This window comes from Fringilla coelebs (assembly GCF_963513975.1).
Source record: "Fringilla coelebs genome assembly, chromosome: 4".
Lineage (NCBI taxonomy): Eukaryota > Metazoa > Chordata > Aves > Passeriformes > Fringillidae > Fringilla > Fringilla coelebs.
This window is the reverse complement of record NC_140032.1, coordinates 38,020,810-38,034,515: the sequence shown is the minus strand read 5'-3', so window position 1 is coordinate 38,034,515 and position 13,706 is coordinate 38,020,810. Positions and strand designations below refer to the sequence as shown.

At 37.5% G+C, this 13,706-nt stretch overlaps 1 protein-coding gene across 1 annotated transcript in view; it reads right to left on the bottom strand.

Annotated features, from left to right (window-relative positions):
* Nucleotides 1–10,095: 10,095 nt before the first annotated feature.
* SH3RF1 (SH3 domain containing ring finger 1) overlaps nucleotides 10,096–13,706 on the bottom strand; it is an 83,349-nt gene continuing 79,738 nt past the window's right edge. Inside the window, exon 12 of the mRNA XM_084204311.1 lies at nucleotides 10,096–11,797. Within this exon, the coding sequence (XP_084060437.1) occupies nucleotides 11,629–11,797 (169 nt within the window). The 3' untranslated portion in view covers nucleotides 10,096–11,628. The remainder of the gene's footprint in view (nucleotides 11,798–13,706) is intronic.

Sequence of the window (13,706 nt, the reverse complement as noted above, 5' to 3'; positions counted from 1 at the left end):
TCAAAGAAATTAACTGAAATTTACTAAAAACAGACAGACTGTCATTTGCTGGCATATGCAAACGCTTTGCAAAAACAGAGGCATTTTTTGTAGTAGTGTACACACGCTCAAGAGCTGTTAAATATATGTAAATAATCTGATAAATACATGCTAAGCAATTCTACTTATGACATGTTGGTCCATTGCCAGATGACAATCATGCAAGAAAAAAGAACAAGCTGCAATCCTATGGAAAAGAGCCCAGGGAGTAAAGGGAAGGAGCACAACAGATAACTAAATGTGATAAGAAGGGAAAAACAAGAAAGGCCTCATCCAGAAGACAGCAGGACAACATCAACTAAATGACATGTGGACTAATGGTGGGTCAGTTTCCTCTGTTGTAAGAACTGGGTAATGTTGTACTTACTGACCTTATCCAGCCTCTCTGCATTTTCTCAACTCAGTGCATAACTATTTTTAGCAGCAGTACTCTGCAAAATGTTTTATAACTCATTTTGGTTGAAAAGCTGCATCCAGTTGCAACATCCTTCATAGTTTTAACTGTTTCTTTGAATTCACAGAACTAATCTCAGAGCTGTGGGATTTTGTCAGCCATGGATTCCTGAATTAGAGGAATTGGCTAAGCCTCTGATGGAGGCAACCAAGAATGAAGAGATGGAGCCTATTGAATGAGGCCCAGGGAGGGATCAAACTTTTGTAGCAACAACAGCTAGTATTTTCAGGATATTTTTAATTTGCACCTTACAGGCATACATTTTGTGAAACTATGAGGAAATCGGAGTCCTGTTATTTTTTTCATACTGTTCTGAGATATAACCAAAGTTGTAGAGATTCAGGCCTGACTGGATGGGGCTTTGAGCAACCTGGTCTAGTGGAAGATATTTGTACTCATGGCAGGAGTTTGGAACAAGATGGGCTTTAAGATCCCTTCCAATCCAAACTATTCTATCATTCTATCACAAATCTACCAAACTGAAGATGTTCCTTCTTGTTGTTCAAAAGAACAAGACCATTTGTTACACTAATTGATTATTCCATACAGTTTGTGCTGCCAGGTAGATTACAAATGTCCAGTCATATGTTCTGTTACCCAAACACAAAGTCCCCCAAAACCTGAGCTAGACATTTTACAGCTAATCTGCACATCAGCAGAATGCCTGCATGAACAGCACTGGTTAAGAAGGTTTCTAAACAGGAATAAAAGATTCTTATTTATGAAGCTGGAAATCTTCATGTTTTCAGCTCAGTTTCCTTTAAAACCTTTCTGAGAATGATAGACTCCCTTAGGTTCAGCAGTGTTCTCATAGCTCCCATCATAACAGGTAGGAAAGACAGGAGCAGCAAAACCATCTCATCCCAGTCTCACCTCTAAAATGTTTGCAGTTTTTGCCAAACTAATTGCTGTTCTTTCTGTATTCTGCATGAAACTACATGTTTTTACCCCAAATAAAAAAGGGAGATCTCTCATGGTGATGCCCTGCGAAGGCTGACCTAGAACAGAGCTAGATGGAGTTAAAGAATAAAGTAGGTATTTATTAGAAGGCCTCAATGGATGCACCTTGGGCAGCACAAGAGCCCAGCCAGGGCTACACCCAAGATGAACCCAAAATGGTGACAAAAATGGACAACAGTCGTGGGGTCTCACACTTTTATAAGTTCTGGTCCATTAGAATATTGGAATCAATTGTCCAATTACAGCTTTAGCTTATGAAGTCCCATCCTTCTTGTTTTCTCTCTTCAGTTTTTGTTCTTGGGCCTGAAATTTGGATCATTTGTCCTTGGTCCCCAGCTAGAGGAGTTGTTTTGTCTACCTACTCTGTGAAGAGAGTTTACCATCTCCTAATATGAAGCTCAGAACTACACACTGAAGCAGCAATGAATCTGAAAAATATAAAAGCCAAAACATGAGGCATCAATGGAAGCTTCCAGATCCCTACTTTGGTTCAAAGAAACAAATGAGCCCTTCCTAATCCTCCCACTCACAAGTTAGTGGACATAGAATAATCCTGAATCTCATTAAAAGATTTTTTTATGCCCCCACCTTTTACACTCACTGGGTGGCAATCTGTCCTGCACCAAGGTGCAGACAGCACCAGTGGCCTGTCTCAAAAATCAACCAGTTATTGACCTTTTCAGCCTGGCCATCTCAATAACACTCCAACACTTGCTAAACACTGTTTTTCACAAAGCCAGACCAGATTAAAAGGATAAGCACTGCAATTCTGATTTAATTTGATCAGGTAAAAATTGCTTCTCTTTTTTCCGGTTTGATTTTTTAATTTTTAATTTTTTTTTTTAATTCAATGGAACAGTATCTCCAATTAGAATACAGAAAACACACCCAAATTCTCCAAAGTGCTGTATTTTTTCGTCCTATGTGTTACAGTATCCAAGAAATCAATTTCAGACTTGAAATGTCAATTTCATTTATTTTTGCTGAATTAGAAAAAGTATAAGTGACTTCTCTTTGCAAGTAACATTGTTTTTTTCTTTTCTTAGAATCACACTGTTATATTTCTAGGATAGTCCAGAGAGAAAAAACCACTGGGATTCAGCAAAATGCCTCATTGTACATTTAAGATCACATTTAAATCTACTCGTGTTATGCAAAGCTCTTGTTCTTTTTTGTTTGTTTTGTTTGTTTGTTGGGTTTTTTGTTTACTAATACTCCAATGCACTTAATCCTTTATGAAATGAAGGCCTAGGAGGTTAAGTGGTGCATGTAAAAAAGACAGAAAACTAGGTGGTTGGGTATAACATCAGGCTACATTATAACTAGCCACTAGACATGATAGTTTTAATTATAAAAAAGTAATTTAAAGTTATAAGCAAGACATTACATTCATGCCTTAGGGACCTCATTTATATTTGGAATCACTATTTCAGCATCTAATATCTCTTCCAAAAGCATTCTACTGTGTTGCCAAATATAGCTGAAGCACAACATAAGCCAGCTCTATAAGCTTTTGTAAAGTTGTCCCCAGTGCTTTTAGTTATAAAAACATGGGCTTTCTATTTGTGTCTTCTGTATGCCAGACAGAAATAAGCTTTTAATAGCAAATATTAACCAGGTGTTGACTAGAATCTAATGTGTGCCCTTGGAAAAAAAACAAAACACCACCAACTATTTCCTTAAAAATGTTGCTTTTGACAGGATTGCAATAGAGAAAACATGCAGACAGACACATGACAGATCTTCAGACATACACAAACTACCAGGAGTTCCAGCCTCTGATGGCAGTATCTGATAAAGTCAAGAAGCTCCAAAGTACAGGTTTTCTAATTTTTCCTCAAACTAATTCCTGCACTTGACAGAAGCTAACTTCTTGGTGGATTCAGCCATTACTCAATAGAAACAGGGCTGTGGGCTAATTAAATCAGAGCTGTACCAGTACACTCTGTTACTGCCAGTATGAGACTGTGATACTTTGTAGTCAAAACCAAACCTGTTACACTGATAGGCAAAAGTACGGAGAGAGCAGATGGAACAATTCCCACATCGTCCTGTTCATCAGTAGCACACACCACGGAGTCTACACAACAAAGGTTTGCCAGCACAAACACCCCCCAGCACTGAGACACATCCTCCTGACCGATCATTTCCCAGAGTGTGACCTCTGAAGAGAGGTGACAGCTCTCACAGCCTGGCTTTGCCATCTGAGCTGTGGTGCAGCTCTGACAGCAGTTTGTACCATCAGTCCTGGCTGTGCCTGCAGCTGGGGGCTCTGGTGACACAGCTGTCTCCAGAGCCCCCCCAGACATGAAACCAGCTAAGTTCTGTTGTGGTCCTCGTCTTCCAGCACCCAAACACTTGGTCCAATCCACTTACAAACCTCCCTGACCTGCTGTGGGAGAGGAGCGTTAGCATCATTTCCTATGGAATAGCATATTGTAAAACAAAAACCCCAAAATAGCTGTGGTTGGACCAGGCAATGTTTCACTGACCTCTGTAATTATCTGGCTGCTTCTCCTCCCACCCACTCCCCACTGGCACATTCACTGCTGACATGTCAGTCTTTACAAAGAGAACTGCATAACTTTCCCAGACTCAGAAACTGATGCTCAAGCCTGCTGATCCTGCGCTGTAGAGAACAGCACGTGGTGTTGAGAAACATCACCTAGAGAATTTTATATTTTAGCAGTTAACTTTTCTTTGATCATCTCAGTGTTCACTAACACTGCCAAATCAGAGAAACAAATTACAAGAGCACTGTTGTGTTTTGCCATTGCAGCCAAATTTTATCTGCATTTGACACTAAGTTATGTGGATTTCCTTAAAAAGGAGTATTCTAGGTAAGGTAAAGAACAAATGAGAAATACCATCTGCCATTTTCTTGAGAGCAGCTATGGCAGACCTCCCAACAGCGATATGGTTGTGGTATGTACAACTGGACAACATAAAATTTGGTCCTGATCTGGTCTCTGGCTTTTCCTACAGAATTGCAAGGCCATCTCATTCTTGCTCTCTTTTTCCTATTTACTGGGGACATCCTCAACAGAAACACTCCAGCTTTCTGAGAATTTTAACAGTCTGTGGCAGAAATAACCCATTCAGTGTTAAGAAATAGACATTTGGTGCAAGTAATCAAGAATACTGAATGCCTAGGCAGGATGATTACCCAATTTTTTTAACTTTGAAAATGTTTATCTCTTTGCATGGTTCTTATCTTTCATGAAAATGTTGATCTTCACAAAGCCCAATAGTACTTTATTTTTAAAAACTATTAAACTTTATCCTTGTAAAAAAGCTATATTGTGTATCACAGATTTTAAATTATTGAATGCAAAGAATTTCAGTGACTGCAGGGGCAAATAGTTACTTGTGTACTATGAACTTAGAAGCTGGATAGCAGTGTACAGTAATGCTTCGACAAGCAAGAAAATAAGGAGATTTCCTGATCCATGTGTATTCAAAAGACACACTAAGGCTGCCTACCAGAGGAATAGAGAGAAATTCTTTGAACTGTAAACTTTTTAGAGCTAACATTCTTCAGCTTATTCAGAAGTTCAACCAGCTGAAATAAGAAATTTGACCTAGGGCACGTCCCTTGTTGTGGAGAACAAAGTTGATGACTACTTTAAAGTTATTCTGCTGCTGACTCATCTTCCCTCCCAAGCATTTGCCGATACACCATGAGAAAATACAGCAGCAACTAACCACAAAAGATTCTGGGACTAGCAGCTGTTAGCAAACCAAGGCCCAGTATGCAATTGCGGATCTGGAAATTTATAGGTTTGATTGAAAACTGAGCAAGTCTTCTGTGCTTTGCAGTGCTACTAAAAGGCATCATCTTTGATCTAGTGCCTCAGCTGTACCAGTGGGAAAAATGTTTTTTGAGAGAAGCATAACACAGCCAGAATAGCTCTGTATTTTCCAAGTATGAAAATCATCCAACTCAGTTTCTTTCAAACATTTTCATTCCTTTAGGGCAGATGAGATATTTTCCTTCACTATTTAACAGTAGGGGGCATATTCAGTGTATGCCAGCAAAGTTTAATGAAATCAATGAAGTAGCACTGATTTGGAGTAATTGAGAATCCAACCATGTGTTCTAATGCCAAAGAATCTGGATATTTCTAAGGGCTTATATTGCTTTCCTTTCTGGGAAGGGGGGGATGGGAAGGGGGGCTTGGGGGAGTCGGGAATTAAAGTCCATTTGCTTTGTGAAATGGGGTTCCATCTGAGGTAGCAGAGAGGAGAAAACACCTGCACAGATATTTTAAAATCCTGACATTTTTCTTTCTGCCTTTGTAATTGAAGTGTATTTTGTCTTGATATGCCAGCCAAATTTCCACTCTCTACACTCCTGTACAGGCTGTTCTCACCACTGTGAAATGAGAATGTAGCTAGTGTTTGGACATCCTGTGAACTGGTTTTGATCTGAATGACTACTAGATGCAAACATCAGAAGGCCTCTGGGCCATGTAACCTGAACCATGTGGGCACTAGAGCTGGGTGCACAGTGCAGCCAAGTTCCACTCATTTACATGTGCTAAGGGGAATTTTTACAAGCTTGTTAGAACTGTGAGTAATTGAAATCTGGGGCTAATGTCACTGTGGCTAAATTTTCTTTACTCCACTGAGTAGGAACAGTAGAGCAGTTAAGAACTGATTTTGCCACTTTTTAGCAAAATAATACAGCTGACAGAAAAGAGCATAGTAGAAGGAGCAGATAGATAATACTTTCTGAGATCTGTTCAGAATATTATGTAGAGTGTAACCACTCTTATTTGATAGGCACACATGAAATGCTCATTATGTAACATTTTGAATAGCTTTTGCATATTGCAGATTTGGTATAGCAAATTAATTTTGTTTTGTTCCTTGTACTAGGGTGATTGTGAACAAAGTGCTCTTCAGCTGTTAAAATGGATCAGTTAACTCTCTGAAGGCAGGTTTGAGGAGACTTCTAAAAAGGTTATATGCTGGTGATCGTATTTGGAAGCCAATCTAATCCATCAGAATCTATCTTCAAACTCACAAAAAACAGTCAGCCTTTATTTTGAAAGCGAATTTTCCACCACATATCTCAGAAGCACAGGAATCGTCAGTTGGCAAAGGAGGAAACAGATGCAAAAAGGTGACACCTCAAGTTTTCAAGAGCAGGTGCTTACCTCAAGGTTGTCAACAAGTTTGTCTCCCAGAAAGTAAGAGCTATTGGGATGACACTGTGGAAGAAGAATGCATTGCATCCTGGTATGCATTTCCCAAGACATTCAGTCTTCTAATATTAGTGTTACTACATAAAATATGTAGAAAGTGGACACTACCTCTGTTTATTAATGCAAGCCTGCAACTAAATTCAGAAATACAGATGCTTAGTTTTTGATTTCAAATGTATTTGACAGGAGAAGAGCAGTTGTTCTAGATACAAGCACCAAACAAATGCAAGCTGAAGAGACTGGACAAAGACTGAGGGCTGCATCTTCAGCCTTAGACATCCAAGTCATCATTCATCATCAGCATTCTCAGCTGGTGTTGTTGCATGAATTTATCAGATCACAGTGAATCAATCTACAAAAGCATTGCAAACTTGAAAGAGAGAGTCAGTCACTTACAGGTAGATGACGAATAAGGATAGCTGAACAGTTTTTTCAAGAGCTGAGGCATCACTAGGTGGCTTAAGGCCTTGTTGAAGATAAGATTGTTAATTTTGTTGGTGATTGTAATTATTGCTCTGTGTCTCCCTTGTCTGCTTGGATTTTTGCATCGAGCCCTGCAAAAATCCTTGTCAGCGGTGTTTGTCGCTCAAATACAAAAAGGGGGAAATATGGAGGGGCTTGACAGCTGGCCTGCAAGCAAAGCTGCGTCAATAGAAGAAATAACAATTGATGATTTTCAAGTGTATCCATAGCAAGGAAGAAGACAAGGCCATCAGCATGGAAACCGATTAGAAAAGATACATGAGAATTCTTGCAAGCTAGACTACGTGCCTAAGTAGATGTGTATACGTGCCTTATGAAACTTCTGTAAAACTTTTGCCAGTTATATTGATGCTTTGCACCAATGAAAATAATAAGCTTTTGTGATGTAGTTAATCACTTAAGATCACACTTTATTAAGGGTATAAAAACTGGAGAACACGCAGAATAATTTATTTTTTTTCTTAGACCTTGGTCACATGTGTATGTCACGTCTGGCCTAACGGTGACATTCTGCCATTAAAAAAGAATTATTATTATTAGTGTCATTGTTGCTGTTGTTGTTATTCAAAAGATTTATGACACCGGTTTTGTTCAAGTCAAGCTTCAAATCTACTTAAGGTTTACCATAATTAACCAAGTGCAGGAATGAGCATCTGAGCATGATTTGAGAAGTACACACATTGCAGAAGCGTGGTAGAAATCCAAAGAATATCGGTGTATCCTTCAGAAAGCAGTGACTATGCTGTAGGAGTTTTAGTAATGCCAGACACAAATCTTTTTAACTAGACAAGTGGATTCTAGTGTTTCATTAAGGTCAATGTGCATCATTAAACCCATTTGCTTAAAGCTACTGGAAAGAACAAGCCAGACAAAATATTTTGCCAGCTCTCTGAAAAAAGCCAGAATGCTCAGAAGCCATATTTTTAAGCCTACGCAAAACTATCATAATTGTCATTACTGCTATAAGGCAGAGGTAATGAAGTGAGGGTGAACAGGATTTCATATACCTTTGGCAAGCCAGATGTTAAACACATTATTAGAATTACTCAATAACAGCACAAAACAAGCAAACAAACAAAAAAACCAACCCAAAGAAACAGTCTTACTTCTGCTACACAGCCACGATGTTTGTGTATACTTTTCTCCTATGGATGCACTGGTGTCAAACCACAATTCTGAAAAAACAAAGAAATCTTGCTTTTCTATATTCTCCATTCTGCATTTCTACAAATCATGTTGCCTTCCTCCCTCCCCTCATCCCCCTTAATTAAGGAAGGTTAGATGAGATGCTGATTCTTTCAGAGAGCACCCAGTGCTGCACTATTCACTACCAGCACAATTTAGGTTCTGCTGGTCAGTCTTAACTAAGACTGAGCTTACCGCAGTAGCTGCAACATTTACCAAGTTTCAAACACTTTTAGGGTTAATTTCCACCTATTTTCCCAGAAGCCATGTGTGTATAGCAGACATGTAACCACATGCAAATCAAGGTCTCCTCATTAGTCAGCTGCTGCCTGACTGCTGTGCACAGAAAACTTCTTCAGGCAAGCGAATCTCTTGCCACCCAACACTTCTGCCCACAGTGGAAGTTCAGGCAGATGCTTCAACCTCTCCCAGTATATCCCCAGCAGGTCCATTGCACCAGACACTTCTTCCTCCAGGGAAAGCAGTTACACGTGCAGTCATGTGCACCTGCTGTGCTGTTGATGAGACTGTTCCAACACCAACAGACTGAGATGGAGCTACCTACCCTTTTCTGAAGTTACTCGCGGAAATAAGGACTTGGGAAAAGATCAGCCAGGTCCTCAGTTCTCTCTACAGTTTTTGCATTATAGTCATCATTCCAAGCTTCTTACATTATGGAATCTGAAGATTTTTTTTTCTGTGAGCAGAAATACCCTCCTAAGAATTCGGAAATAAATTTCTGGGAATTTTATTGGCAAATTCTTTACAAGTAATTTATGTTTAATGTTTGCATACACTATTTGCTGTAGCTGTTTGCTAAGAAAATATTTATTAGGATTGGAAGTTTAACATAATAAATCAAACACTTAACATTCACCGGACTTCAAACATAGATATAAAATACCTTACAAAAATTTTTAATGGAATTACACAAAGCAAATGCACAGGGTTTGTCTGTTTCTACACTGAATTAATCCCAAGCCAAAACCAAAAAAATAAACCCCCAAAAGATCACAAAAAAGGCATGATAAACTGCATTTTTGTCATTGTTGCACTGCTATTTAATAAGCCCTTTTTACAAACGTTTACTCAATGTTAAAAAAATCAATTAAAAATGCATTCCATCTAACAGAACTATTGGATTAAGAGCTCATTTTTTACTGACTTTACATCATGAAATTCTATTAATAGAGGTACCTTAGTCACTTAGTTTAAAATATGGAGAGTAGAGATAGAAAAAATTAACCTTTAGTAGTCTTTAATATAAAATGCACTAAATTTTCCAAAATAAGATTACGACACACTAGTGCCAATTTATGCTGACAAAAGCTGATATCAGCTTCTTTCTAACTAAAATTAATTTCACAAAACCTTTATATATTACATGAATATTCAAGTAAACTATTTAAAAGATTTAAAAATGCAAAAACTGAATGATACAGTGTTTAAGAGAGATGGTTAATTTGGGAATGCTGTCATGTCCAACTATATATATTTATAGATATATATTTTTTATTTTTAAGACCATCATGATACTACCTGATATTGCAAGAAATCTCTGTCATTAACATTTGATATTTTTCAATGCATAACTTCAAGAAAATTATAAGGATTTAACAGATCTGTGTGACAGTTTCTGTGTGACACTGAATCACCTTACTGGCTTCCCTTTGTAAAGTGCTGAGTAACAGCCAAATTACATCAGATTTAAATGGATTTAAATGCAGATGATGGTGCTCAGTGTCTTACAAAAAAACCCCACCATTAAACTGCTATAATCAAACAATAAAATAAAGAACCAAGTTCAGCTGAGTAGCGCGTGTGTTCCCCAGTGTCAAATTCTAAAAAACCCCTGAAAGACTAACATTGTATTTCTTGCAGGCTGCATTCTTTCTATCCATCAGCTGCAAGGACACTAAAAAAAATATTAATGATTCAAACACTGGACACCTTCTCTGGTTGAAGGCGAGTTGCTCACTAGTTTTGGTCAAGTGGCTTTTGGGAAACTTTCAGAGCAAAATAACCCAGCAACAGGAAATTGGAATGGAAAATGCCAACCATGCACAGTTACATTACTGCAGGAATTGAGTAACACATGCAAGACAAAGAAAAAGTCAGAACATAGCAAAGTAGCAATGGTTAAGAAGTTAGTAAAGTTTTCACAGTGTTTCATACAGCCTTTTACTTTAACACAAGTGCATCACTTACCACCACTACTGCTCAGACATTTTAAAACATCTCTTGGCCATGCAGATCATTTTGAGAAGAAAACAGCAAATTACACATCTTAGGCATTTTTAGACATGAAGTACAACTTATAATTTTATTTTTATATTCAGTCTTATCAAACAGATGTTTTCAAGTTATAATTATTCTAAGTGTTGGGCTTTAACATTCCTTACAATTTTGTTGGATCCTGAGCGCTAAATGCCCAAAGAACTGGCCAAATATACAAAGGTAACCTTTGTTCAAATAGCCAAGTTATTATATGAACAGAAGGTATATAGGGAATTTCTTGTTGGTACTCCTAAATTTCTTCTTTCCTAACCTTGAGATGATCCTAACCTTGAGATGGTTTTGTTCAGTTGTTCACATATATCTTTGCCTCCTGGAAACATTACTCTACTTAGGTGATTCATGAAGAAGTAAAACTAGACTCAAGAACACCACTGACTTTTTTTTTCTTCTCTGTCCAAAGAAGAAAATACACATTTTTTTCCCCATTTGGCAAATTCTATTTGACGCCACATCACCACCACTCAACATTAACTCATACAACAGAGACTTACTCCACTGTCAGACACAGCAGGGGAAAAATGTCCAGAGGATAAATGGGAGGCTCTTTATCAGATATAATTGCTTGCTCATAAGGAGAGAATCCAGCTTCCCCTTTGTTATTCTTCCATAAATTAATAATTTGTTAAAATCATAGTCACAAGAATTTTAGCTATTACACAAAATTCAAGTTTAAAAAAACCCAAGAATAAATTAGTTACAGCCTTGTAAACAATTGCTCATTTATGTAACATACATGGGGAAAAAAAAATCAATCCTCTATATAATACATCAGACAGTACAAGGCACACATCACACTTAAGAATTCAAAGTGATAAAACCAGCAGATGCCTTCATCTCCCTTGTTCGCTGGTGTAATTGTGCTATAGACACTGTAAAAATATGTAGATTTTTGTTTACATTACAGTCATTTGAAAATATTTCATGACTGTGCTTTTTCTGGCAAAATATTTGTGCTATTTTACAGTACAGTATGTTTTGAAGCTCTTGGAATGAATCTTCTCAAATGTTCTCTACAAAGCTGCCAGGGAAAAGGCCAGTCTTTCCATTTCGTTGCAGAGTGCCTTTGAACCAGCCATCCTCGCGTTTCTTGTGTACAAAAACAATGTCACCTTCCTTGAGTTCAAGTTCTGCTTCGCTCTGAGGAGGATAGGATACCACAACCCTGTACCTGTGTAATTAGAAAAAAATACCTTCATTTAGGTTCCTTTTTTTGCCCCCCTTTCCCCCCCGCCTTTTTTTAACCCAATACTTTAAAAATATTTCTGTGCCTGTTGAAGCCTATGAGCACAGGAAACTGTCTAGAACTGTTTGCTATGTAACAACTTAAAAGTATGTCTTGAACAGATAATAACAACAGAAACATAATAAATTTAAGGCAAATTCATGCACCTCCTATGATTTTTTTTTCACCAAGATCCCTGTAAAATACAGACAATGGTTAAATAACAGGAGAAAATTGTAAACATTTTTTCCAATATAAATTTGCAGACTCTTTCAGTCATTGTGATTCAGCAAGAATCAAAGCATTCACAGCAGTAGCTAGGCATAATTTTACAAGTGTTTGTTTAATTTCTTATTATTCCAGTGATGGCTCTTAAGGAAAGGCAAAGAACAAAAGGAGGAAACCAACAAAAGCTATAAATTTGATTTGCTGTTTTAAATAATTTTCATTTTCCTTAGAAACTCTTCAAGTTAAAACATATTCTTTGAACACAGCTGCTCAACTTGTGCACTACTATGTTAAAAACTATTTTCAACTCAACAATTTTCTTAAGCACTTGGCCTGAAGTGTATTTTTTGAGTCTCTCACTGTAAAATCAAATAGGAGTGCATTACTTTTCAAATAGGAGTGCATTAAAAAGAGGCTACACTTCTCTGTTTTTAACATGCATAACACCACTCAATCTCTTCTTCCATAGTTTCACAACAACATAAAACTCTATTACTTCATAGATTAGGATAACGATTACCTTCATAAGCTTAAAATAATTTATTATTTTAATATATTAAAATAAATGAACAATCTGATGAAAAGACAAGGTAACAAGATACAGTCTAGTAAAGGATGGAATGGCGGTTGTAGCTCAATACACACATAATAAAACAAGTTAATTCTGTAATATTGAAGCAGAGAAAGATACTGTGTTATAGTAGAATGTTTTGCTTAAGAACATATGAAACAAAAATTAAGTCTGTCCATACAGTTAAAAATATTCAGAAAAGAGTAGCTGCACTGTGTAAATAATTGAAGTCTCTTAGGAAATCTTAGTATAGCAAAACATATTTGGACTTAATTAGTTGTCAAATGTTATTTATTAGTGACTTATAAGCCATGACTTTGTTTCAGTGATGGCAATCCCCAGATTTCAGAGCACAGGAATTATTAGATTCATGCCTCATAAAAGCTACCAAGCCAATTAGAAGATTTATTAGTGTGCAGCTCCAGAATGCCCTGCATCCAACCTAGACCTGCACTAACTTCTGCTTTGGCCAACTTGGGTTTTAGTGCTGACTTAGGAAGTGAGAACCAAATATTTTTAATAGACTGTAAGTTAAATTGAGACTGTAAACTGCTTGAGTTAAAACAACAGCCTCTACTCAGGCAAGACAAGGACAAGATAGTGAAGCATAAAGAACTGCAGTAAAGCTGTGAAGAATTTCTACTGTTGTTAAAAAGCAGGTTGCTCCCAGGCTGAAAATTAGCCAGCACACTTCATAGTCTGTTACAAAAATGAGGCTGAAAATGCCTGTCTCATCTTGCAGTCTGTCAAAGACTGCCTTGTAAATGTTTGACTTGAAATATGCTTGTTTTTAGTTTCTAATTCTGTCTGTCAGTAACCTCTATGCTCCCCTGAAATGACAGACAAGTCTGTTCCCTGCTGCTGCTTGCTCCCATCATCTCTTTGTCCTCCCTAGAGGATCACCAGCTAGCACAGAAACAGTTTCTTGAGCTTTCCATACAGTGTCCAACAACCTCTGCAGTAATTTGGTACTTGTTAAATTTTAGTTTGCCAACTATTTTGATATTCATCTTGAAATCTAGTGTCTAAAACAGAGCACAACAACCCTGGTTTTAA